Genomic DNA, 27226 nt, shown 5'->3' with positions numbered 1-27226 from the left:
ATGCGGCCCCCAGGCGCGCCCCTCGTCTGCACCTTACGCCTCCTGCTCCTGCTGCAGCTCGGAGTTTCTCCCGCCCTAGCTGTTGGGAACCGAACCAGTTTAGGGAAGACACCGTTGCCTGCGCTGACCCGGGAACAGCGCGGCTGGGAAGTTTGGGGGTCGGGAGATGTGTTGCAGAAAGTGTTGTCCAGCAGCCCCAGGGGAGCAGCTGTGGCCAAAGCACAAGAAAAGAAGGAAGAGGAAAAAGAAGGAAATAAATTAACAGCGCCGTTGGGGGACCTGACTGGGGCTCACAGGACTTCTCATGTTCCCCCAGAGAGGCGGCCTGGCATCTGGCTAGTGCCTCTCAGAGCAGCGGCGATTGAGCTACCGGTTGCCCTTAGATTTGCCTTGGAGACGGGTAAAGAGAAAAGTGGTAAGGATATTGATCTAGGAGGGAGCCAGGAGCAGAATGTCAAGACCCACTCCGCAGCCCCGGAGTCCTTCTCCAGATGGAGGAGAGCGGGGAAATCCCGCGGTGACCCCCTGACCAGCCCCCCCATCTTGAGGAGCGCAGCCAGTGTGGATAGAAAAGCGCAGAAAGAGACAGTGGCAACCTCCGGGAAGGCATTGCCTTTAAATGGATCCTCTGGAGAGACACTCCACGAGCGGAGCGTCCCCCGCGGGGGAAACGGCACGAACCGGCGCCCCAAGATCAAGAACCCCTTCTATCCTCTGACCCGAGAGTCCTACGGAGCTTACGCAGTCATGTGTCTGTCCGTGGTGATCTTCGGGACTGGCATAATCGGCAACCTGGCTGTGATGTGCATCGTGTGCCACAACTACTACATGAGGAGCATCTCCAACTCGCTCCTGGCCAACCTGGCCTTCTGGGATTTCCTCATCATCTTTTTCTGCCTGCCGCTGGTCATCTTCCATGAGCTCACCAAGAAATGGCTTCTAGAGGATTTCTCCTGCAAGATCGTGCCCTATCTCGAGGTAATAAAGCCTTGCAATGGGTCACCACCACGGGCCTTGCTACCCCTTAAGTGGGTGTGTTGCCCCAAGGCATTGCTCAGCACACCCCCTCCTCCCTGATCTACACTCCTTCTTCCCTCTTTTTCTGCTTCCCTTACATCCTGTCTCACCTTTCCAGCTTCTACTGGAGGCTTTGCTTAAACACACCTTTAAACTCATCTGCCACCCCTGGGGGTGAAAAACTGCTGATAGAATGTCTAGACTAGTCTGGATAGTGCTTGTGTCTGCCCTTTTGAGCTGGCATACTGTGTATCAATTGGCTTGCTTTGGCACCTGTGACATATTATACATCTGGATTGGCAGCTAATATACACAAGCTTATCCCTCCAGATAGGAATGGTTTGGACCATCAGAACCCAGCAGGACAAGGAAAGAAACTTTTGTCTCTACCCAATTCCCTCCCCTTCCCTCCCCCCAGCTTTCCACAGAGAAAATGTGGATGGATCTATTGTGTCCAGATGTGACAATCTGAATCATCAAGCACCGTACTAAACTTTCTTCTTTCCATTCCTTCTTAAGAACTGGGTTTGAGACAAAATGTTTTCTGCAAAGGTATAACTGGCCTCATGATAAATGCTTAAATATATTTCACAGTCTCCCCTGTCACCTAAGGTGTCTGCCTTCCATGCTAAGGTGATGGAACTTTTCTTTCTTTCATTTTCTTCCCTCTTCCCTCAATTTCACAACCTTTTGCTTCAAAGAAACTAAGCTTAAAAGCTCATGATGTCATTATGAGACAAGATTTTTTTTTAAGTATATGTCAAACCCTATTCTATGTAACATTGTACTTGGCACTGATTTTAAGGGATAATTTGATAAAAACACAAAGAAAACCTTTGTAACTAAAATTTCCTAAGAGGGAAGTGAAAACTTTGGGCATATAAACAGAACATATCCACTAAAAAAAAGCCCCCCAAAACTTTTCTTCCCTCTGCAGTTACTGCCTTGAGTGCGGTGGTTGGAATTTGCTTTAAAAATGGCCTCTCATTTAAACAACAGCTATTGGAAAGTACCCAAATGCTCCTCTGCCAATTGTGTTCTCAGCCAGCTGGCCTCTGCATTGCTCCATTCAGATTGTCCAATTCATTTAAGGAAGCCAAAGAATTGAAACCTGTAAATATTACAGTAGCCCATGATTCTGCCTAGTAGCAGTACCAAGACCATCTTGGTACATCATTCCTGTACCTAAGGTAGGGGAGAAGTGAACAGAGAAAACGACTCCTGTTTAAAAGAACCAAAAGTGAGAGGCAGTAAATTGCATGCTCTATAAGCCTGACAGGAACAGATATAGTTACATTCCATGCTTGTTAAATCAATTGTCATCATTTCTTTACACAAGGTCCAGGATTTCAGCTGTTGCCAGGGGGCAGTTAGCTTAGAAATACATGATTTATCTGGGAGATAATTCATTTCTGAATAGCGATTGGCTTGGTTTAATTTAAAGTAGTTGGGTATATGAGGATGTTATCTAGTTAACTTGTCAGGGTCTATTCTATGTCAAGATTTCTCTGATTCCCTTTATTCCTGATAGTAGAATGGATATGGGCTTTATTGATAAAAGGTAAGCTCTCAGGTGAACAGAATAATAGTCTTTAGGTGAAGGAGAAACATGTTGGCCTGGTTTCAAGCTGAAAGTTAAAGATTGGCATAAAGCCAGAAACTTGCATAAACTGGAGAAAATTAGAAAAATGGAAAATAAAAATCTACAAAGGTAAAAGGGACACAACACAACCACCTAGTCAAGAATGGAGCTTTCAAATTAAAACTTAGGAGAAAAAGAATTCTTTGAAGTTACAGAAACTAATTCAAAAGAGAATAATTTAGTCACTGGTGAAATTCAAGTCAAGTCAACAAACATTTATTAGGCATCTACTATGTGTCAGGCACTGTATGGTAGACACATATGCTCATTGTCTCTAGGACACTTTAAGAAACACAGCATGGTATACTGGATGGATTTTTGGAGTCAAGAAACTCCAGGTTGGAATCCTAATGGAAATAATTATTAACTAATTGACCCTGGGCAAAGCATTTAACTTCTCTGACCTCATAGTTTTTTCCTCAATAAATGAGGTATTTGGACTCAGCGACCTCTAATGTATATAATCCTATGATTGGTATATAACATTTTTGTGTCTATTTTCACTTTACTTTTATTGAGCTTCCTCTGATGCTTTAGTGTCTTCTTGGAGGGGGTGCGACTTTTGGAATCTGCTTACCAATGTTTACCCCTCTGCCTCCTACAAAATTCTGTTTTTTACTTTTTTTCCATTTCTTAAGAATGGAAATTATTTTTTTTTCATAGGCTCGTAGAAATTAGACCTGGAAGGGATCCTTGAGATCCCTTCCTTAGTTCATCCCCTGATTTTATAGTAAATATTATAGTAGCTCATGATTTGAAAGTTCCTGGGAAAACTGAGATCTAGAGAAACAAAATCATTTATTCCTGGTCACATGAGTAGTAAGTTTCAAAACTGGGATTCAAACCTTAGTCCTCTTGTGTTTTACTCCTTAGTCCTTTTGTGTTTTGGTTTTATTTTATGTTTGTGTCTTCAATCTCTCTCTCTCTCTCTCTCTCTCTCTCTCTCTCTCTCTCTCTCTCTTCTTTAAATTGATGATTCATCTTTCTCTTTGTCCCCCAAGGGCCTTTACTATATGCAAGATGTTCCTTTTTGCTACACAGTCTTTATTCTTGCCAAAAGATTTCTAATATTCATTTAATAGGAAGATTTTAAAATACTAAACTGTCTCAGGTGTCACTGAGATTTCTATAAGCAGGTGCAAACAGTAGAATACAACCCTGAAATGCAAGAGGAGGGTGTAATTTTTGCCTCTAGGAGACCCTAATATTTTCACAAGAGATGGAAAGTTTCACGGCTTTTCTTGTTTGTGGGGATTCCTTTTATTAACTAATAAAAACCCCCCACAAAAGTTTATATAATAAAATTGTATCTAGTATTTCTTGTTTTCTTTTAACCTTTCCTCCCTTTACCCTTACTCTTTACCTAGCTCCTTTTCTAAGAATCAGAAAATTCTGTTTCTAACATGACTCCCTTGATTATAACAACTTTTCTTTACTCCATTGTTAAAGGTTTCCTTCAGAAGTTTCCAAACTTATCCCTTTTTCCAAAAAAATTATCCAGTGCCTCCTTGGAAATCTACTTTTTTTAATCCTTTAACTTTAAGAAAAATTGTCCCATTCAAAAAAATAGTAATTTTTTAAAATGATGCATCTTAAATTTAATAATATGTTGTATATTTGTTTTTTTCCTACATTGAAATCTTGATGATGCAATATTGTTATGTAACTTATAGTATTGTATTGTAAACAAATTATTACATGCACATATTCCTGCTAATGCATGCTGGACTTCCAGACAAAACATGTTCATCTGCCAACACTTGCTTGTTAAGACCTGTCGGTGGACTTGACCACTGATTGGCTATAACCTATATTTTGTGTGTTTGTTTGGAAAATAATGTAATCACTATAAATTTAACTCTGTTACACAGCAGATGAAGCTTGTAAAAAAGGCTTTTCAAAATTTTCTTCTCTTTCATTATGCTTCTACCGCCCCCTTATTTTTATTCAACTCTCCCCAGTTGCATCCAAGGATAACTAAATTATTCCAGCACCACCCCCCAGGGGGCAATATCACCCACTATTGCCACTATGCCTAGTCTTCTGTTTTTGTGTTGTACTTCTTATAAATTGGCAAAAACTAAGAGATGCTCAATTCAGTAAAACTCAGTAGCTTTTAGTGGTAATCTCCATTCCACTGATTTTTTTAAATCAGTAAATTTTTAATCCCTTTAGCCCCTCTTAAATTTAACATAAATATGAGTTTATGAACAATCCAAGCCATACATACTATATGACTTGACCTCAATTACTAGAATAGAGAATTTTGTTCAGTCAGACCCCCCATTTGGAGTTTTCTTGGCAAAGTGGTTTACCATTTTCTTCTCCAGGTCATTTTAGAGATGAGGAAACTGAGGCAAATAGGGTTAAATGACCCAGGGTAATACAACCAGTAAGTGTCTGAGGCCAGATTTGAACTCAGGAAAATAAGTCTTTCCTGAATCCAGAAGTGGTAAGTTCAACTGCACCAAAAAAAATGATTAATAGACATTTTGAAAAGGAAACTATGATTATGAAGAGTCAGCATGGCTTAATCAATAACAGGTTATGCCAGACTACTCTTATTTACTTTTTTTGATAGATTCACTAAATTTAGATTTACTAGATTTTAATTTAGATTTAAATTTATTAAATTTAAATTTAGATTTATTAGATTTATGAAACTAGTATATTGGGGGAATGCTGCTGGTGTAGTTTACGTAGATTTTAGCAAAATATTTGATTAAGAATCATCAACCATTCTGATAGCAAACAGAGAAATAAGGACTAGATCAGGGTGGGAGTTTGCCACATGTGGCCTTGAGGCCATAGGTTCCCCACCCCTGGACTAGATGATACCACTATATTGATTCAGAACCTGTTGAATGGCTGACCTCTTTTGTGCTTTGAGGTCAGCCTAGTAGGAAGTGTCCAGTGGATTGCCTCAGGGATGAGTTGTTGACCTTCTAGTATTTAACCCTTCTTACTAATGGCTTGATCGAAGGCATACTCACTAAATTTATAGATGATGCAAAGCTGAGAAAGCTGGCTAATATATTGGAAAAGAATTAGGTTCAAAAAGATCTAGGCAGGTTAGAGCATTGAATAGGTTTAAACTTACCAAGATGGAATTCAATAGGGATAAACATACAATCTCATCCTTGGACTACATTAAGAGAAGCATAGCTTGTAAAGATAAGGAGGTGATAGTCTCCCCATACTGTGTATGGTCAGACAAAATCTGGAGTATTGTGTTCATTTCTGAATGTCACAAAGGACACTGATAACTTGGAGAGTGTACAGAGGGGGCAGTCTGGGGAGTGAAGGACACTGAGTCCATGTCGTATGAGGACTGATTGAAGCAAGTGGGCAAAAATTGAAGGGAAAGCTCAGGAAACCGTGATAGCTGACTTCAAGTATTTGATGGGCTACCATAATGGAAGAGAGATTAGATTTGTTCTGTTTGGTCCCAGAAGTCATGGTTAGAAGTGGCAAAGAGGCAAATTTAAGCTTGAAGACAGGAAAAGCTCACAGAACTACCCAAAAGGGCTACTTTTGTTAGTGATGCATTTCAGTCCTTGCCCAGCTTTATTCACTGAATGGATGTTGTCTCAGACAAACTGAGACCTGGGAAGGACCTTTGCTTAAAAAGGTGATGGTCCCCCACTGCATTCTGGACCATTGCCAGTCAACCTCACCTATGTCTTGCCACTGGACTCTGATGACTATGGAGGAGAGAGTAAAACCTAAGATCTTGCACAGCCCTGCCTCACTTAAATCCGATTTACTTGCAAGTCAAGATATTACCCTTTAGATGTCATTGGTCCTCTTTGAGAACAAAGGATGATTGACAACAATTCCCTCTTATTAGAGGTCTTCAAACAGAGGCTGGATGATCATTTGTTGGATATTGTTTTTCAGGTATGGGGTATTCAGGACAGCCACAGAGGTCCTTTCCAATTCTGAAATTCTGCGATTCTATGCTAATCCATTTTGTATGTTCCTAAACTATCAAAGTTACTTTAGATCTTTAAAGGGAACGAAAAATTATTTATAGCCTTTCCCTTGACATTTTCCCAAAAATTTCTGTGCCAACTTCATAGCTTAAAAATACCCAGAAATTGTAGATCTCTTATTCATATTTCTTACCTTCTATGTTTCACCTTTTCCTACTAGTTTGGTTTTTTTAACTCTTACATAAATTTTTGTCATTTGTTTTACTTTTCTGCTATATATTTCTCTTGCATGTTATTTTTCTATTCTTATTTCCTCTTTGGCATATATGTCTCTTGCAGTTTTCCTATCCAATGACTTCCTCAACTTACTCTGTGTGTGTGTGTGTATGTATGTATGTATGTATGTATGATTATCTTTGCTCATGCTAGTGCCTCCATGTAAAATGACTTTTCTCACTCCTTCTACCCAGTCCAAATCTTATGCACACTTCAAGACCCATCTCAGGTGGCACTATTTGAAGTAGATCTCCATGAAGCCACCATCATGCCTACAACCAGAAATCAGAGAATCTTAGCGTTGGGTAGGACTAAAGAATTCATAAAGTCCAAGTTCTACCTAGAACATGCACCTGCTTTATGCCATCCCTGGGAAATATCACTCCGCTCTACTGCCACACTTTTTGAGACATGGCTTTCACAGTCTTCTAGGGCCACTATTGAATCTTTGGACAATTCTAATTGTTCAGAAGTTTTTCCTTATTTTGAGCCACCATTTCCTTCTTTGTAACTCACCCAAGGATTTAATTATACCCTCAGGAACAAACCAGAATAAACTATATTCTCTTATACTTGATAGCTCTTCCTTTTTTTTTTTTTTTAAAGCAATCGGGGTTAAGTAACTTGCTCAAGGTTACACGAGCAGTTATTTCTGGGTGTGGTGCTGAGAATCTGAGCCCGGATTTGATCCAGGTCATCCTGACACTGGAGCCGGTGCTCTTACTCGCTGAGCCACCTGGCCACCCCTAAGCAATTGGGGTTAAGTAACTTGCTCAAGGTTACACGGCCAGGTGTTTCTGGGTGGGTGCTAAGTGTCTGAGCCCAGGATTCGATCTCCAGGTCTTCTCAACACTGGAGCCGGTGCTCTTACTTGCTGTGCTACCTGGCCGCCCCTTGATAGCTCTTCCAATATTTTAAGACAGTGGTCAGGTTCCCCCTGTCTTTTCTTTTCAATGCTACTCTGTATCATGATTTCCATGTGTTTTTATCGTCCTCATAACCCTCTAAACACTTTCTAGCTTATCCATATGTCCCCTAAAATGTGGCACATTTTATTACACATAACACATGATATTACAGAAATGGGCTTTCTAGGTCACGATGCAGTATTTTCATCTTTACTTTTGATTTTTTTCCCTCTTCTGCAATTTATATTTCATTTACACAAAAAATGTACTCACTACATGATATCTTCTTAATTTTTTACAAGTGTCTCGAATATCAAAACCCACTATAGCTTTGTCAAACCCTTCTGTAATATCATTTATCCCCACCCATTTATAACCAACTACTTCCTGTAATGATGTTTCATCTGGGGTCTTGTGCAACCAATTTAATTGAATATGCCTGTGTCTTTCTCTTGTGACACTTTTCATAAAATCACAGATTTAGAACTAAAAGATACTGAGAAGTCATCTAGTCTACCCCACTTATTTTAAAGTTGAGAAAATCAACACCATAGAAATGAAGCAACTAAGATCACATAGGTAGTAAGTTGGAATTTTAATTTATGTCCCTTAACTCTTAGTCTCATACACTATAAAATTTGCACTATACCACAACTTCTTCCTTCAGTCTCCAATGTAAATTACTTTTGTACACATTAGCCACTCCTTTTCCTGGTCCTGTAAAGTCCTTGAAAGAGAGATTAAGTCTGATTAATTTTGTTCTTTTTGGAAGCTAACCTATTATGTAGTGCACAACAGATATTCTGGCAACTAGCAGAGAAAGGAATTGTTATGTAAAGGTTACAGGAGCATAGATTTAGAGTTAAAAGGGACTACAGACATCATTGAGTACAATCCCTTCATTCAAGTAAGGAAAATTAAATCCAGAGGGGGCATACATCATAGTAAGTACTATAGCTGGAATTTGATCCCAGAGCCTTTGACTTCAAATTCACTTCTTTTTGTGTTATCTCATAGATGTTCAATTCCAAACAGAGTCCACTATGATCAAGAGTTATACATTTAGAACTAGAATGAAGATCAAATCCAGTCCAACTTTCTTGGTTTAAAGATGAGTGCACTAGAGAAGCAAATCTCTTAATTTCAAGCAATTTGAATCTGTTTATTGCACAGCACAGTTATGTTAGTTGAGTGGCCAGTTAACACAAAGAATTATGATTACCTTCTAAATAGATTCATACAATTTTATGACCAGATCTTGAGCAACAAATAATGTATAAAGTGAACTTGCACTTGTTGTGTTGAGTAAAATGCTTTGTGAATATTTTAAGTTTTACTTGTAATCATATTATTACTTACCTCTTCATAATCCTTTTATTTTTAGCTTCATTGTCAACATTTATTTTTGTGCATAAGATATAGCAAAAGACCAAATAAACTGCTGGCTAATACCCACAGTCAACAGAGAAGAGCAATTAGCAAATGGATTCATTATACATCTGTTTATACTACTGTTAACATTACCAATTAATTATAATTAACCCTCTTGCTTATATTATAATTGTGAGCATTGTGAAACATTTAATTTGAATTCTATAAACTTTATAATTCACTGCGAGATTTCTTTTCACTGGAAGTCCTCAAGTAGAGATTCAATGAGAACTCGTCAGTCATCTTTTAGAGAAGATTTGTGATCAGATGTAATTTGGAGTAGATAGCCTCTCTATAATCCATTATATTATGATCGTATGATCACAGGTTTGAAGATGGAGGGGAGACTATCAAGTTAAACTTCATTTTACAAATGAGTAAACTGAAGCACAACACTTGGCTTGCTTAGAAATAGCATAGCTGGTAAGTGATTGAGGTGAGATCTGAACCTAGGTCTTCCTGATTCCGAGTCTAGCATTCTATCCATTACATAACTTTGTCTCATAGATTCCATGATTCAAGACCTTTTTGCCACAATTAAAGCTGCATATAGACTTTTCTTAAATATGCTGATGAAATGTAAGCACAAACACAATTCATGAATTGGCTAATTATTCTTCCTTGCTGTGTATATATATATATATATATATATATTTAAGCAATAGCAGTTAAGTAACTTGCTCAAGGTTACACAGCCAGTTATTTCTGGGTGTGGTGCTAAGTGTATACACATATTGTTATAGATATATACATAGTCTTAAATTATCTGTACATAATAGCTCTATAAATACATACTATACAAAGTTAAAATGATATTTATTGTAATATGGTATGTTCAGTATACCAAATAAATTATTATTGGTAAACTTTATGGATAATTTATATGGCTTAAATATTCTTGAAGAAGATATTCCATTGAGAGAGGGGGGGGGGAGAACACTAAGAACAAAATAGATCAGTTTAGCTCATGAGTTCTGGATTATGGCAAAATAATTATAGGCATTCATTTAAATAAAACTATTATTTTTCTTTTTGCCATCCTTGCCCTACTTTTATATACATTTGTAGTAGTTCCCAGTTGCTGTATAGGGTTTATTTCTATCTAGGACCTGGGATTGTTATTTTTAGCTTTAACTTTCAGAGCTAGGGATTAAATTTTATACTCTTTAGTTTTATCAGACAGAATCTGAAAGTAAGTCAGTAGTCTTCATGACCTGTAGATGTGTAGAGGAGATTATTTTATGGCCCTGATACATAAAAAGTTTTTTATGTCCTTCCAGGTCCTTTGCATTTAGAATATTACAGGTCTGGTGGTAAAATGATGTATTAAAAGAAGCTCTATCTTACTACAGGATTGTGCACTAGCCCATTAAAGAGATTCTGTGTCCCCAGGTAGCAAGTAACCTCACATCAAGATTGATTACATAATACATTTATTGCAGAAATATTTGGCTAAATGTTGACTCCAGTTTCTGCCAAATGAATATTTTTAACATAATTGACCCACTAGAAAACTTCCCATTTAAGACCTTGGCCATTCTGTCAATCTTTCTTACTGCTACTCAGAACAAATAACCATACAGATGGCTGATTAATGGTAGGGAATGATGAACCAAGGATCCTGGGCTCAGGGGAGCCTTCCTTGGCTCCTATTCCAAACCTCTCATTCCATTCAAAGTTTCAGATTCTTGGGGAGTGATAGTGATGAAAGAAGTAAAAGTTGGTCCAGGATGTCCCTTGTCTTTGAAAAAAAAATAATTCCAAGGCTCTCTTGAAACTCTCTCACATTATCCTTTAAAGGAATGGAGAAAGAATGAAAGTAAGAAAGGACTAACCATGTTAAAGCAGATTTCAGGGAGATTCCCAGTGAAAGCAGGAGATTGTGGTGCCAAGTCTCCCCTATAGATTTGGGGAAGCTAGCTCATATGGGATATTGGCTACCACTTCCTACAACTATGTGAGTTGTAATGAGAAGGAAAGAAGTAGGATGGAGAATGAAGCTGACTCCCAAACTCCTAATGAGTGAATTAGTGTCATTAGTGGAAACTTTACCTGCTCTCTCTTACGGTGTAAAATGTGGCAATTATGAAACTCTTTTGGGAATTATTTTCTTTATTTATCTTACCTAAGAGTGACAGCTGACTCAACTATTTGAAGAAGTTTGAGGAAGTTAGAACATTGCTACATTTTAAAGTATATTTTATTTTGATATTAAAGTTAATATTCCCACCTTAGAAATATCCATTAAAGGCATACATAAATCAGTCCATTCAGAACATAGTCATTGTATTCCTGTAAGTACACCATAGTGTGGTAGGCGTTGGGGTATGAGAATGCAAAGAAGTCTAAGACACAGTTCAATCCCTCATGGAATTTTGTCTAGTAGAAGAGTAATTACATCAATAAATATAATACAAAGTAGATTGTTGCTAAATGCTCACGGCAGACCTATAGTGTTATGTTACACCATTCAGAGAAGAGGAAAATTACTTCTGAATGATTTAACTTAACAATGAGTGAAGGTTTATGGGAAGAGATGACATTTGAGATGGGCTTGAAGGAAGGGTAAGGATTAAGTGGAATTGGAGAGAAAGTATTCATTTAAAAAAGTGTTTAAATTCCCTATGTGATGATAACAAAACTTTATATTGAGAGTACCTGATTTTATGAAAAAAAGCCCAAAACATTCAACAATCATTTAACATGCATTTATTAAGTCTCTGCCACCTACCAGTCTGGAGTGGATTGAGAATGAGACTTCAGAATCAGAAAGTTCTGACCTGGCCTCTGATATACATTGTATAACCCTGGGCAAGACATTTAACCTCACAATGTCTTAGGCAACTCTTTAACACTCAAGAGTTTCAGAACACTTCCCTTAGTATCTATCTTGGTAGAAAGAATTCTCTCACTGGAAATTCCCTATAACAATGAAATCACAGTTCCAGTTTTAAAAAAATGGGCCAGACACTATACTAGGCACTGGAAATATGACAAAAGTGAAATAGTTCCTGCCTCAAGAAGCTTATATTCTACTGTATATGTGTTCATATATATTATCTCATTCATCCATGCAAAATCTTATAAACTGTAGCATCAAGAGATGGAAGGGACTTAAGAGAACTATTATAACTCTTTTCATTTTATGGTTGAATAAAGTAAAGCCTAGAGAAGGTTCATGTAGATTGCGAATGTTGAAGCTGGGATGTGAATTCATGTCCTCAGCCAGGAATCTTTTCCTTATACTATGCCACAATATGGACATTTACTACTTTTTTAGAGGGAAAAATCAAGTCTCACACAAATTGTCCCAAATTCCAAAGCTGTCTTTAGATTTTGACAAATTGTCACAATTTCTAAGGGTCTTAACCTCACAGAGAGTCCTCTTGCTGCCATAATGACCTGGGTGAGAGGAAAAGGATAATAATAGTAGCTTCATCAGATGGTGCTAAGAAGAACCAAGATTCACACCAAGAATATGCTCACATCCTCTTCTGCTATCAGCAAGAATGGGTGGAATTGCCTGCTCTGCCTTTCCATGTGGCTGTTTGTCTCATCCTTAGCCTATATGTTGCCTTTTTTTCTTTTTGGAGGGGGGAAGGTAGGATAATTAGGGTTAAGTGACTTGCCCAAGGTCACACAACTGGTTTTTGTGTTAAGTGTCTGAAGCCATATTTGAACTCAGGTCATCCTGACTACAGGACTGGTTCTCTATTCACTGCACCACCAAACTGTCCCTATGTTGCCTTTTGTAGCCTGTTTTCCAATTCAGGGCTGTTCTTAATGTTCCTATCAATCTGATTTCACCTTTGGAAAAATGTTGGGGAAAGGGATATAGAGACAAAGTGTGATATGGCCCAGGTCCAGTGTCCCTCCCAGGAATGGTCCTGGCTTTCCCTGAGGCTTACCATCAAGAGTTCACACTTGGTAGTTGAACAAGGACCATTCTGTTCTCCTGAATAGGCTAGTGATCTCTCTATATTAGAATAATTACTTTCAGTAATTTGGTTCTTAGGTTTTGGTGGGTTTTTTAAAAAACACTTTAGATAAATCTTAAAATCCATTCTTTCTGTTTTGGAAAGAGAGCACAGGTATTTCCCTTGAAAATTTTCTGAAAGTTTTTTTTTTTAATGTGTATTGGCAGTCTGCATAGGTTGCTGCCACGGGATGAGGTTTAATATTAAATGGTCTTTTTCTTAGTTCATTAACAGTGTTTATTGTGTCATGAACTCTGATGTGTAGACCATGGTGCTAAGAAGGCTAATGAAGCCCCACTTTGATTCTTGTATGAGCTGATAAACTTCAGTGTGTTCTGTGTTGCATAGTCAGATTTTAGAGGCCTAGGGAAAGGTGGGAAAATATGAAGTTTAGTTTTGACACTCCTTGCTTTCCCTTTTGCTATGTTTCACCTTTTAATTTCATTTTAGATCCCCTACTTTCCATCTTCTTCTTCCCTCTCCTGTTTCACCCTCCATTCCCTGTCTGAGGCTTTCCTGCTGTCTCAAGTCTGGCCTATATTGGGTAAAGACTCTATGAACCTGGGATATCTAGGTGGCACAGTGGATAGAACACCTGACCCTGGAATCAGGCGGACCAGAGTTCAAGTCCATCCTCAGATACTTACTAGCTATGTAGCCCTGAGCAAATCACTTAACCCTTGCCAAAAAAAAGTTTCTACAAGCTTAATTCAAATATGATAGATTTAGAACTAAAAGGGACCTTAGAGGTCATCTAGTCCAACCCGTTCATATTTCAAAGATAAGGAAACTTAAGATTTAAGAGATTAAATGAGTAGTTCAAGCTCACATTGCTTGGGATTTGAATCAAAGTTCCCTTACTCCAAATCCAGCACTCAGATGTCATGGACTTAAAGGTATTACTTCTTCTGGACCACATGGAGAGGAATTTGGTCATGTAATTTCAGAAATAAATGGAGCTATTTGGAGGAAAGGCTCTCTATAGCCCTCTTCCAGTTTATAGTTCCCTCCTTTTCCCAAAATTACATTACACACACACACATATACACACGCATATATAAATATGCACACACATATATACACATATGCAAACATATATAAAAGTACACATATATACATACAATGTCCCAAAATTCTTAGTGTCGTTTTAAGCTTTAATAACTTCCAAAGTATAATACAAAATTACAAAAATCATTTGGAAGTTTATTTTCTGTTTTAAAAAAAATAATTTTGTTCATTTTGAAAAATAAATTTTTAACTCTAATTTTCACAAGATGGACACCCTGTCATTATGCATCATTACTTGGGTGACGGTTTCAGCCTACTAATTTCACAGGCTGGTAGATTGGAAGAGGAGATCTTCTTGCTTGGCCACCCTGGTTGCCTGTTCAGTCATCTAATGATGACTTTTTGCTGTGAAGTCATGTCAAAACTGTCATGTCTGCATCAACACCTCATTCTCTGGATGATTTTAAGACTGGGATTACAAATGCAATCCTTTCAGTCATTGAGCAGCAGTTGATATTTTTACAAAGCTCTAAAACTGACTAGAGCAATATATAGTACAGATGGTGGTTATAGTGAATTTTAGTAAGTAACATATTAATAATTAAACATTTAAATGACAACCTTTCAATTGTTTTTGTAAGTTTGTAGCATTTATACTTCTGATGTTATTAAAAAGCTGCAACAGGATGTTAGGGACAGTGTGTGTGTGTGTGTGTGTGTGTGTGTGTGTGTGTGACTTGTTTATTGGTGTACAAGTTGTTTCCCCCAAATAGAATAAAAGTTCCTTGAGGTCAGTGATGATTCCAGTTTTTTGGTCTTAATATTCATAGTGCCTGGCTCATAATAGTTACTTAATAAACATTTGTTAAATTGAGGGAGGCTTACAATTATCTCTAAAATTACACTCTGGACAGCATGCAACTTATGTCATACAAGGAAGAGCAGTTGACAGAATGTTAATGAGTCAGTGAAAATATATTAGCACCACTGGAAAAAAAAATCCACACAACCATGCTTCTGGTAATGGACCAGGAGCATCATCATTCAATTCCTAAGGAAAAAAAAATATATATATATATATATATATATATGTATGTTGGGGAGAATTTAATTTCACCTCATTTTAGCAAATGCGTTCTATTTTGAAATCATTTGCTAATTGTCCACAAAATATGAGCTCTTGAATGTTTGAGTTATCTTCCATCAATCCCAATTGGTGGCTTATTCTAAGACAAAGGAAAATATTATTTCCTTTATGTAATTTTTCAGGATAAAGGAGCACTCTTCATAGAGCTGCAACAGTGAGAAGCCCTCAATAAACACCTTGGTGGGAGATAAATAAATTTTCATAGTACAAATTAGACACATTTTACTATTGATACCATGATTGGTGGGAAGTTTTAATTTAGATGATCTTTATCCATAGAGGGGGAAAATACCCTCTCACGTCCAGGACCATACATTTAGAGCTGGAGTAATCTTAGAAGTCATCCAGTACTATCTTCTTATTTTGTACATGAGAGAAAAGTGAAGCTGAGAGAGATTAAGGGACTTGCCCAATGTCACACAGATGGGTAAGGGCAGAACTGAAATATGAACACAGTTCCCCTCACTCCAAATTAATTTCTTTTTCATTGTACCATGCTGCTTCCATGTTTTTCTCTAAAGTGGTAATAGCTTAGGGTGATTAGAATTATTTTAAAGTTTATGAAAGATTGTTAATAGACTGGAAGAAAGACAAGAGTTAAAAAAAGAAAATGATGCAATTATGCCACCCTGCTCCTTTCTTTCATAGACCCTTTATTCCCCTGAATTTAAGGCTGTAATTATGTAAGTAAAATAGACTTTGTCCAAATGGTCTGACATGGTTATAATGACTCGGTGAGTATGCTTATGTGTCAAATAAAATCTCAGTGATATTAAAAAAGGAAGAAAGAAGTCATCCTTTACTCTGCCTGGCTTGCCATGAAAACTTTTCCCCAGAGAGGTAGATATTTGTGGAGATGAGACAATCTTCTCCATTCTGTCCTGACTTTGATTTCATTAACCCATTTTAAGTGTTTCATGGTCAGTGTCACTATTTGCGTTCATTCCAAAGTGCAAACGTTTCATAAACGGTTATCGATTCACAGCAGTCTGATTAATAGGTTGGTACTGTATGTTTTGAGTCACACAAAAAAGAGAAACAAAATCTCCCTTGTGGTGTTCAAGGTCTCTTTTTGGAAAAGAAATTGCAATTCAGTCCTGAAAAGTGTAGACATGTTATTGTTGTTCAATCATTTTCAGTCATGTCCAACTCTTTGTGACTACATTTGGGGTTTTCTTGGCAAAGATACTAGGGCTGGTTTGTCATTTCCCTATCTAGCTTATCTTACAGATGAAGAAACTGAGACAAATGGGTGACTTGCCTAGGGTCACACAGGAAGCTAAACCTTCCTGACTCCAGGTGCAGCATTCTATCCATTGCACCATCTACTAAACCAAGTCAGTAGAATACAAACTAAAACCATATAGAAAATGGCATTGTTGAATAATCACTGGATTTAGTTAGAGGACTTGAGTTCAAATCCTAGTTCCCCTAACTTACTGTGTCATTGTAAGACCCCCACTTAAAGTCTATGAGCTTCAAGTTTCTTTATCAATAAACTGAGGGAGTTACACAAGATAAGCTTAAATGCTGTAATTCTAGAATTTTAAGCAAAACTATCCTCAGTATTTATTCTTTTTTCCTATTACACTCATAAAAATAACTTTTAAGAGAAACCATAAATCTTCAATAGTTTAATACTTCAAAAGTTTTAATATTGTGTCAGTATGGGCACTTTTGTCTACCTACACAGATCTTGAGTATTCCAACTTAGTAAGTAGTTTCATGAGTTGTTGTAGCAAAAAAAGGAAGAAAAAGAAAGGAAGGGAGAGAGGGGAAGAAAAAAGTAAGGAAGGAAGGGAGAGGGAAGATGAGGAAGAGAGAGGGGGAGGGAGAGAGAGAGCTCTAATTTTATCAATGTGAGTCTCATTTCAATAATGAAAATCTCAACCTCTTCTCACCTTAGTACATGGCCCTTATGAACTTCTATAACTGACAGAATTTGGGTAGCCATGTTCTAGTGATACATGTTTCTGGATTTAGGTAGACTAAGTCTCAGACTTTTAGTGTTTTTGTATAGCTGAAGCTTTTCTAGTTTGGTGGGACCTGCCAGCATGGAGTAGTGATAGAGTGTTAGTTAGACTTTGAGTCAGGAGACCTACATTTAAATTCTGACTCATGTGCTTGCTTATTAACGTTTGTGATCATAGGTCACATAATCTTTCAGAACCTTAAGTCCCTCATCTGTAAAATGGGGATAATAATACTTGCACCGTTTATGTCATAGTGTTGGTGTGAGTTTACAAAACTTAAGGTTCTTTATAAGTGTGAGTTTTGGTTACTTCCCTCTGGTATGTTAGGAGCACTTGGATTCAAATACCATCCTGGACACTTATTCTGTGACCATGAGCAAGACATTAAACCTCTCTCAATTGGCCTGTAGAACCAAGAATTACCTTTACTCTATAATCAGGCATTGAAAGATGACTTAGATGGAGGAACAGCTATAACACTTAGCTAAAATAAATATGTTTTCTTACTAATATTCTTATTTTAGAGCAGGAATTCTTAAACTGAGATCCCTAAACTTTTTTTTTTAACATTTTGACAATTGTATTTTAGTGTAATTCTTTTTCCTTTAATCCTATGTATTTCACTTTATTAATTTAATGACATTGTTCTGAGAAGGGATCCATAGATTTTAACAGCCTGCCAAAGGGATCTGTGACAACAAAAAGAAAAAGAAAGGTTAAGTGCCCCTGTCTTAGAAGGTCACTTTGTACACCAAAAAATGGTACTTAAGTCTGTATACTTCAACATATTTCTAAGGCATGATACAAATTTGTGCTGGAACCAAAAGAACATGACTTTGGATTTAAGGAAATTTCATTTGCGTTAAAGAAGAATATTTCCTTCTCTCTTTAAACTTAACTTTTGATTAAATTTTTGCACTAGAAGTAATTCAATCTTGCAATTAAGTTGTCCTTCAAAAATAAGGATTTCTCTCTGAATACAATCATTGTGTATTCTTCCTTTTGTTATTAAGATGGAATTATTGATCTGCACTAGAAGGTTTCCAAAACCTTTGCTTGTTTTATAACAGTGGTACCTTTATTTGGTCTGCATCATCTCTTTCAACAGTATCATTTTCACAGTTGGCTTACTCTTGTTCCCGATTGTTTTCTCTTCCCCTGTTTTGTTTGCATTAAACCTCTCAGTGGCAGATCAATTTCTATGTCAGGATCCCAGCAGATTTTCCCGAGGAATACTTTTGTTTTCTTTCCACAGTACTCTTTGAATAAGAAGGAATTTAATATAATATCCCCACCACAACAAAACAAAATACAATGGGTTAAATTCTCCCTATTTATCCACAGTCACTCCCTGGTACCAAGCTGGATGATTGGATGGTGGGACAAATGGAGTCTGAGGTTATCCAGTGCCCATCTGCCACCAAGGAATAAAGATGTTTCATATGTAGGGTGTTTCTGTGAAAGCTTAGAAAATTGCTCATTTTGACATCACTATTGGTGGATGTATTATTACAGCTTTCTTCCAATATGGAAGAAGATAATTAACAATAATAACAAGAACAGCAATATTAGCTAGCATTTATATAGGTGCCTAGATGGCACTATAGATAGAGCACTGGGCTTGGAATCAGGAAGACTTATCTTCATGAGTTCAAATCCGGCCTTAGACACTTGCTAGCTGTGTGACCCTGTTTGCCTCATTTCCTCATCTGTAAAATGAGCTAGAGAAGAAAATGACAAACCATTCTATTATTTTTGCCAAGAAAACACCAAAATGGATCACAAAGAGTGAGACCCAACTGAAATGACAGAACAACAATATAGCAATAAATACTGTATGTCAGGAACTATTCAAAGTACTTTACAAATATCTCATTTTATACTTACAACAATCTCAGAAGGTAGGTACAGTTATTCTCACTTTACAGTTGAGGAAACTGAGACAAATAGAGGTTAAGCAGCTTGCCCAGGGTCATACAGTTAGTAGGTGTCTGAGGCAGGATTTGAACTCAGATCATCCTGATCCCAAGTCCAATACTCTACCCCCTGTACCACCTAGTCCTAAGCAGATGGTCACATTTTTATTTGAAACCCAGTGATTTTTCATCCATAACAGAACACAACTCATGAACCAGCTCTCTTATTGCTATTAACAAGGTGGTGCTGAGAATCAGAGGGGGTGATATGAGGATATGGCTTTTGTCTCTTTACACTGGTTTTATACCACTATGGAGGAAGTACAACCCAGAAATAGCCTGCAAAAATTTTCCTCTGGCTTAAAAAAAATAAAAGGTGTTACATTCCTATATTCCCCCCTCCCTGTGATTAGCTATATAGTACCTCATCTTTTCTTTTTTTTTGTATTTTTCTTTATTAATTTGTTTACTTTTAGTTTACAAAACTCATTACCTCAACTCCTTGAGTTTCAAATTTTCTCTCCCCCCCCAGTACCTCATCTTTTCATTAATTCAGTAAGTACTTATTAAGTCCCTACTTACTATATATCCCAGAAGGTACTTTGAATACAAAGGCAGACATTAAATTAAAGTCTCCGCCCTCAAGAAACTTAAATATTGTCAGGAAGAAAAAGTGTATCTGTAGGTAAATAAATATGAAATATTTGCAAAGTAAATTTGGTTGGGGAAGGGGTAAGGTCAGATATCTTGTGGGAGTTGTCACTTGAGTTGAGTCTTGAAAGTAGTTAGGAATTCTGTGATGCAGAAGTAAGGAGGGAGTGCATTCCAGATATGGACACAGTCTGTGTAAAAGTATGGAAACAAGAGATGGAGTGTCACACACATGGGGAACAGAAAGTAGGCCAGTTTGGCTGAAAGGTAGAGTGCTTAAAGGAGTCATTTCAACCATGCAATGGATAGAGTGCTGGACCTGGAGTAGGAAAGACCTGAGTTCAAGTCTGGCCTCAGACACACACTAGCTGTGTGACCCTGGGCAAGTCACTTAACCCTGTTTGTCTCAGTTTCTTCATCTGTAAAATGAGCTGGAAGAAGGAAATGGCAAACCTTGCCAAGAAAATCCTAAATGGGTCACAAAGAGTGACAATAACATTCAGTAAGCCTGGAAATATAGGCTGGAGCCAGGTGGTAAAAGACTTTAAATAAGAGGTTTTTGCTCCTAGAGGTAACAGTGAATTATTAGAGTTTCTTGAGCAGGTGAATGACATGTTTAGACCTCTACTTTAGGAATATGAATTGGGCAGAGGACAGGTTAGAGAGGGGAAGAGAGAGACTAAAGACAGGAAGACCACTTAGGAAGCAATTGCAATAGTCCAGGCAAGAGATCATAAGAACCCAGATAAATGATGGCTATAAGAGTGGCAGAAAGAGAATGGATGCAAAGGATATTGCTGCAATAGAAATGGCAAGACTCAGCAACTGGATGTGAGGAGGCAAGGTTGACTCCAAGTCTTCAAACCCCAATGATTGGTAGGATGGTGGTTCCTTTCACAGGAAACTAGGAAGGAGGGAGAGTTGTTTTACTTTTGCTTTGGTGGGAGGGAGAATAATGAATTCTATTTCATAGATATTTTTGAGATACTTGCCTACAGTGGATACCAATGAAAGACCTTAGGCTCCAGTACTGAAGTAAGAAAAGGAAAAGAAAGACCAAGAGAAAGAAAAAGAGAAACTAAAGTGATTGAGATAGCAGGAGAAGAACAAGGAAGGTGGAAGAGAGGCAAAGAAAGAGGTGTAATGAGCTGAGAAAAGAAGATCATCTACAATTGACTGAGTTCACATTTTGTAGTACCAGGACATGAGTGGCCTCTTCTGTTCTAAGTGTTGGTACCATTCTGGACTAAAACCAGAGCCATCCAGAAAAGGGAGTAGGGAATGGCTGGGCTCATAAAAGATGGCTCTTTATCATGAATCTTCAAGAGTTCACTCTCTATCTTCCATACAAATTAGGCAGAAAGGGACATTTTTTTTCCCATGTTCAAAAACACCAAAAAAAGTGAATGCAAAACTTTCCTACTGAGTGTCCTGGAGAGCAGGAGCAATTGTTTGGAGAGGGTATGAAAAGATGTGCTTTTAGCATTCTTTGTAACATAAAAAAGGATAAAATTAACTTACTTTTTAAATTAGCATTTTAAATTTGGTATCCCCTTTAAAATACTTGTCTCCTCAAAATAGACTTCTAATTTTTCTAATTATGTTTAGTTTGTTTTGCTATAGGTTTTTCTCTGATCTTGAAAATTCACTAAATTAATAGTCTTGCCTATTAAAATGTTTACAGTTATGTTTTTGTCACTGTTAATTATTCTTCCTATTGCACTTTAATTAATTAGAAATTGCATTTTATTCATGCCATTTCTCTCAGGATACTGCTTCAAAGAAAAGCAAAACATTTTGTAGTGACATTGAAATTTATCAATCAGACATGGCTATTAAATACAGAAGACTCAGTATTCACGATAGTTTTATAATTGTCCATAATTGCACCATTCATCGTGGAGGAATTTTTAATGAGTTGTACAGGAACAAATGCATTTCACAATTATAACAGAAATCATAATGTTGACCATACTATGGAGGAAGTCAAATATGTCAGGGCATTTCAGGTTTGGATAAGCAAAATTTAGATTGTACCAACCAATATTCAAATGATTTTGTAAGTTAATTATTGAACCATACAATTTATATCGATGCTTCTGAATTATAAATAATTTGGAAAAAACACTGAAAAGGACCCTTTAATAGACTTACAATTCATAATCACTCCATGACATCTGGAGTATAAATGAATTTAGGGGCAAAAAAACCTATCTGAAAAGGAAAACTACACTCATGTCTCCCCTTAACTACAGTAGAAAATTTGGCTTAAAGCCCTGCCTACTTCATAATGTTGTTGTGAGGTTCATATAAGACAATACATGTAAAATGCCTGTAACCTTAAAGCATGACATACTTGTAAGCTACTTTTTTTAAATAAGTGGTCAAGATGTATAACAAGAGAGAGAAAAAAAAATTGTGTTATGGAGTGTTGGACTTCATTGATTTTGAAAGGAGTTCTAGAATGTTTAACAGAAAAAGAGAGAGATGCCTCTTGCCCCCCAATCATTGGTCCTCATGTTATCTTCAGCATATTAGATGCTTCATTTGTAAACTGAGGCTCTCTACTCCATCAGTTAACCCATAGGCTAGACGTCAAGAGCTGGTAAGAGAAAGTGCCTTCAAACAAAGGTGATATGTAAATTTTTGCTGTGAATTGTTTCTCACAATTATCTTATTTTCCTAATATTTAGGCTCTTTGCTTGGATCACTTTGTCCAAAATATTCTTTTCAACCCAGAAATGTGGTTGGTGTCAATTAAGCTCTGATAATATTTAGTACCCAGAATACTGTATTTCTCACCACTGGTTCTGGAGTTAGAGGATCTGGTCTCAGCTCTGATGCTTACTACCAGAGCGATTGTGGACAAGTCACTTAAACTCTCGGGGCATCTACAAAATGAGAGTTTGATGAGATGCCTCTGAGATGACGACCATGCTTTTAGTGACTTACATTATGAACATACTCTTATATAGAGGGAGGTTTCATGGTACAGTGGGAAGAACCCTGAAGTAGGAGCTAGCTTGTTACTGTTCAGTCATTTTCCAGTGGTGCCCAACTCTTCATTTAGGGTTTTCTTGGTAAAGATACTGGAGTGGTTTGCTGTGCCCTTCACCAGTTCATTTTACAGATGAGGAAACTGAGGTAAACAGGGTAAGTGATTTGTCCAGGGTCACATAGCTAGTAAGTATCTGAGGTCAGATTTGAACTCAAGTATTCCTGACTCCAGGCCTGGTCCTACTTCACCATTTGAGTTCTATTCCTATTTCTGCCACTCATTGACTGTGATTTTGGGCAAGCTGCTAAGCTTTTATAAAGTTTATCTGGAAAATATGAGGATTTTACTGGATGATCCCTATGGTCCCTTCCCAATCCATCAGCTTCCTCTATGATAATGTACTAGTTTTTTGGTTGGGGGGTAACTAGGCAGTACCTGGAGTTAGGGAGACTCATCTTCCTAAGTACAGATCTGGCCTCAGACATTTACTGTGTGACCCTGGGTGAATCACTTAACCCTTTTTGCCTCAGTTTCCTCATGTGTAAATGAACTGGAGACAGAAAGGGCAGACCATGCCAGTATTTTTACCAAGAAAACCCCAAATAGGGTCATGAAGAGTAGATCGTGTCTGAATGACAACAGCAACAACAACAATTCTTTGTTGTTGGGGTTTTTAAGGACCCGGTTTTGTTTATTTTAAAATTATCCCATTTACCACAAAATAGTAGAAACTGTATGTGTAAATAATAATATACTTCTCTACCTGTATCTTACTGTGCTTCAGGGTGGTGTAGAGGTGACCTGATGCTCTAGAATAACGATTTTTTAAAGTGGAGCCTGTGGCCAGGGAGGCTGAGGGCTGCCTCCAAGGGGTGTATAATTAAAAGTGAGGAAGGTGAGACATATTGCCTTTTACCCTTCCTATCATATCCAGCCATGAGGCTTCTCTCCAACACAACCACACCTCCCTTTATCTAACCACGGTTTGAGCTCCCCATCCCTTCCCACCCCTCTCTTTACAGGGCAAACTATCTTCTTAGAATAGTTATAACTTCATTGTTACCTGGGGACTTATAGCAGCAGTTGTGCAGGTACCAATGAGAAAATTACCCACTCATTCATTTCCATCCCCCAAATCACCTTATGGCTATGGTAAGCATATCTCAGAGAGTGAATTCTGTGCTTTGTGGGAGTGACTAGTGAGCGTCAATCTCCCCACTGCCCTTTCCATTTTTAGTGGGACAGAATGAATGTCACAAGATGAACAGGTATAGATGTGTTGTGATCGTCATCACAGATACCATTACATTTTCTTTCCCCTAATTCATCCCTCTTCTAAACTTTCCACTTCCTGCTGAAGGCAGATTTACAATGCTGGTGTCATCCTTGACTTTTAACCCATAGTCGTTTGCCAAACACTATCTTTTTCTATATCCAGAACTTAGTATAATACCCAACACTTAACATAGTGCCTGACACATAGTAGGCACATAATAAATGCTTATTGATTATTGATTATAATATCCTTTGCCAAGGTCACTTTTCTCAACTCAGATGGCCAACAACCTAACTCGTCATCATCATTATGTCTCACCCAAGATTATTCCACTAACCTCCTATTTGGACTCCCTATTTAAAATGTCTCCCTTATTCAAGCTATTCATCACACAACTCAAAAAATTATTTTCCTAAAGTATGAGTCTGAATATGTCATTCCTCTATTTGACAAACTCTAGGGGCTCCCTATTGACTCTAGTATCAAATATTATTTCATCTTTGTAATTTATATTTTTGTACAGACTTTATTATATATGTTACAATAGATTCAATTCTATAATTTGTAAATAAGTAAACATATATACATATACATACTATGTGTATGTATATTATATATATGTGTGCGTATATATATATACACACACAAGGCAGGTATGTATTCATAAACGTTTACTAATAAGGACACATGATCAAAATAATTGGATACTGCTGCTCTGAAAGGTGATGCCATCAGAGTGCAGCCTTTAACAGGTTCTACTACATTGGAAAATCTATGAAAATTGGTTTGGACCAAATTTGACCCTGGAAAAGAATTGAGAAAACATATCCTTCCCCCTTTTCTTTGCAGAAGTTTGTGACTGCATGGATGGGATATTGCATAGACTGTCCAATACAATTGGTATATTGGTTTGTTTCAATGAATGACTTTTTCTCTTTTTATAATCTTTGTTACAAGGGATGGCTAACTGGGTAGGGAAGAGTAGAGGGATCTATTCAGACATGAAGGAAATGCAAAAGCAAAAAATCAGTAATAATAATAACAAAAACAAAGAAAATGGGTCTGATACTGAACTATATGTTTCTTGTCTAAGGACCAACCTAATACAGTTCCGAAAGGTTTATTACCAGATATTTGGCCACAAGGTACTCAACATTCCCCTGCCAGCTACAGCATCTTATAACCATAGTCTGTTTGTGCATAGAGAAATTATAAATTTTTATCAGTGTTGGGAATCCCCATACCAGTTAAAGTATGGCTTCTCAAAGTATTGAAGTAACATAATGAGTTTCCCTGAACCATCCATATACTCGCACCTAGAAACCCAATGGCATACATTTGCAAGCTGGATACCTAGAATTAGAACCACAGATCAAAATAAAAGCCATTGTCTGGTAGCTTTAGTGGAGATTCCTTTGCGGGGTATTAGATTTGATGGCTTCTGAGATCTCTTCGAATTCTAACATTTTGTGATTCCGATTCTATATATGTGGATCTATTTGAATGGGTGAGGTGGGGAGAATAGGGACTCCCTAATGAAAAGAATACTCATGCACTCAAACCCAGATGTATCTGTAATAACCATACTCAAGTTAGATCTCAAGGGTGAATCAAGTAAAGCAGCAGGTCCCGACTTCCATTCTTCAAACCCTGCTACCTCAGCATTCCTTTTTTGAATAATAGATGATGACCTAGCTATGTTCCATTTTTCTGTGTTTGGGATTAAACATTCGATTAAAATGTGTTTCACTTCCCTTTTACAGGTTGCTTCACTGGGAGTCACTACATTCACCTTATGTGCTCTGTGTATAGACCGATTCCGGGCTGCCACTAATGTACAGATGTACTACGAAATGATTGAAAATTGTAGTTCTACCACCGCCAAGCTAGCAGTCATCTGGGTTGGGGCTCTCCTGCTAGCACTCCCAGAAGTCGTCTTGCGACAGCTCAGCAAAGAAGACTTGGGTTTTAGCGACAGAGTTCCAGCAGAACGGTGTGTCATCAAGATTTCCCCTGAGCTCCCGGACACGATCTACGTCTTAGCTCTCACTTACGACAGTGCAAGACTCTGGTGGTACTTTGGCTGCTATTTTTGCTTGCCCACACTTTTCACTATCACCTGCTCCCTCGTGACTGCAAGGAAAATCCGAAAAGCTGAGAAGGCTTGCACCAGGGGGAACAAGAGACAGATTCAGCTTGAAAGCCAGATGAATTGCACCGTAGTCGCCTTGACCATTTTGTATGGATTTTGCATCATTCCTGAGAACATCTGCAACATCGTCACAGCCTACATGGCCACAGGGGTCTCGGAGCAGACGATGGACCTTCTCCATCTCATTAGTCAATTTCTTTTGTTTTTTAAGTCTTGTGTTACCCCTGTCCTCCTTTTCTGCCTTTGCAAACCTTTCAGTCGGGCCTTTATGGAATGCTGCTGCTGCTGCTGTGATGAGTGCATTCAGAAGTCTTCAACAGTGACCAGTGATGACAATGACAATGAGTACACCACAGAACTAGAACTCTCCCCTTTTAGTACCATTCGTCGAGAAATGTCTACTTTTGCGTCTGTGGGGACCCACTGCTGAGTGACTTCTTTTTTGAATTTCAAGAAGATTTTTACTTCCTTTTTCCTTACTGGAACAAAAAGTGCAAAAAAAAGAAAATAAAATCCCATATAGTAGACTGATTTTTGCATATTAACACATATGCTTTGTTGAGGGGAAGGGAGTTATGTTTAGTTATTTAAAAAAAAAGAACCAACCAACCAATAGTTTTAGACCATTTTTATCCAGTATGGTGCTAATATTTTATTTGAAAAAAGAAGTTATTGCACCTTAATTTAATTACTCATTAGTATTTTTATAAATAGAATCATTGTCCATTGAGTATAGTCATGTGATTTTATAAGAAGTTTTATGTAAAGATGTGGTTGAAAGTATTGTGTATTATATCGTGAGGTGACCTGGAGTTTAAAATTCTCAAAGTAGCATAAAAATAAATTGCATTTTATTATTTAATTTCATTGTCAACCTACTCTTAACAAAGACCCAATAAATTTCTTTCAATTTCCTTAA

At 37.6% G+C, this 27226-nt stretch overlaps 1 protein-coding gene across 1 annotated transcript; it reads left to right on the top strand.

The window, feature by feature from the left end:
- GPR37 (G protein-coupled receptor 37) lies at positions 1-27226 on the top strand. Its single transcript, XM_069087129.1, has 2 exons — positions 1-978; positions 25919-27226. The coding sequence occupies exons 1-2, from the start codon at positions 1-3 to the stop codon at positions 26735-26737; spliced, it is 1797 nt and encodes a 598-aa protein (XP_068943230.1). The 3' UTR covers positions 26738-27226.

The sequence above is a fragment of the Petaurus breviceps genome, unplaced genomic scaffold (genome assembly GCF_028583685.1).
Source record: "Petaurus breviceps papuanus isolate PSGF00001 unplaced genomic scaffold, PetGlider_PUasm1.0 181, whole genome shotgun sequence".
NCBI lineage: Eukaryota > Metazoa > Chordata > Mammalia > Diprotodontia > Petauridae > Petaurus > Petaurus breviceps.
The sequence above is the reverse complement of the archived record's forward strand: the minus strand, read 5'-3'. Positions and strand labels throughout refer to the sequence as shown.

What these genes read in the sequence shown, in the direction of transcription:
- GPR37 (XM_069087129.1), top strand. Translation starts at nt 1, where the DNA reads ATGCGGCCCCCAGGCGCGCCCCTCGTCTGCACCTTACGCCTCCTGCTC. An exon ending in AGATCGTGCCCTATCTCGAG is followed by an intron (nt 979 to 25,918) that starts GTAATAAAGCCT and finishes TCCCTTTTACAG; the next exon opens with GTTGCTTCACTGGGAGTCAC.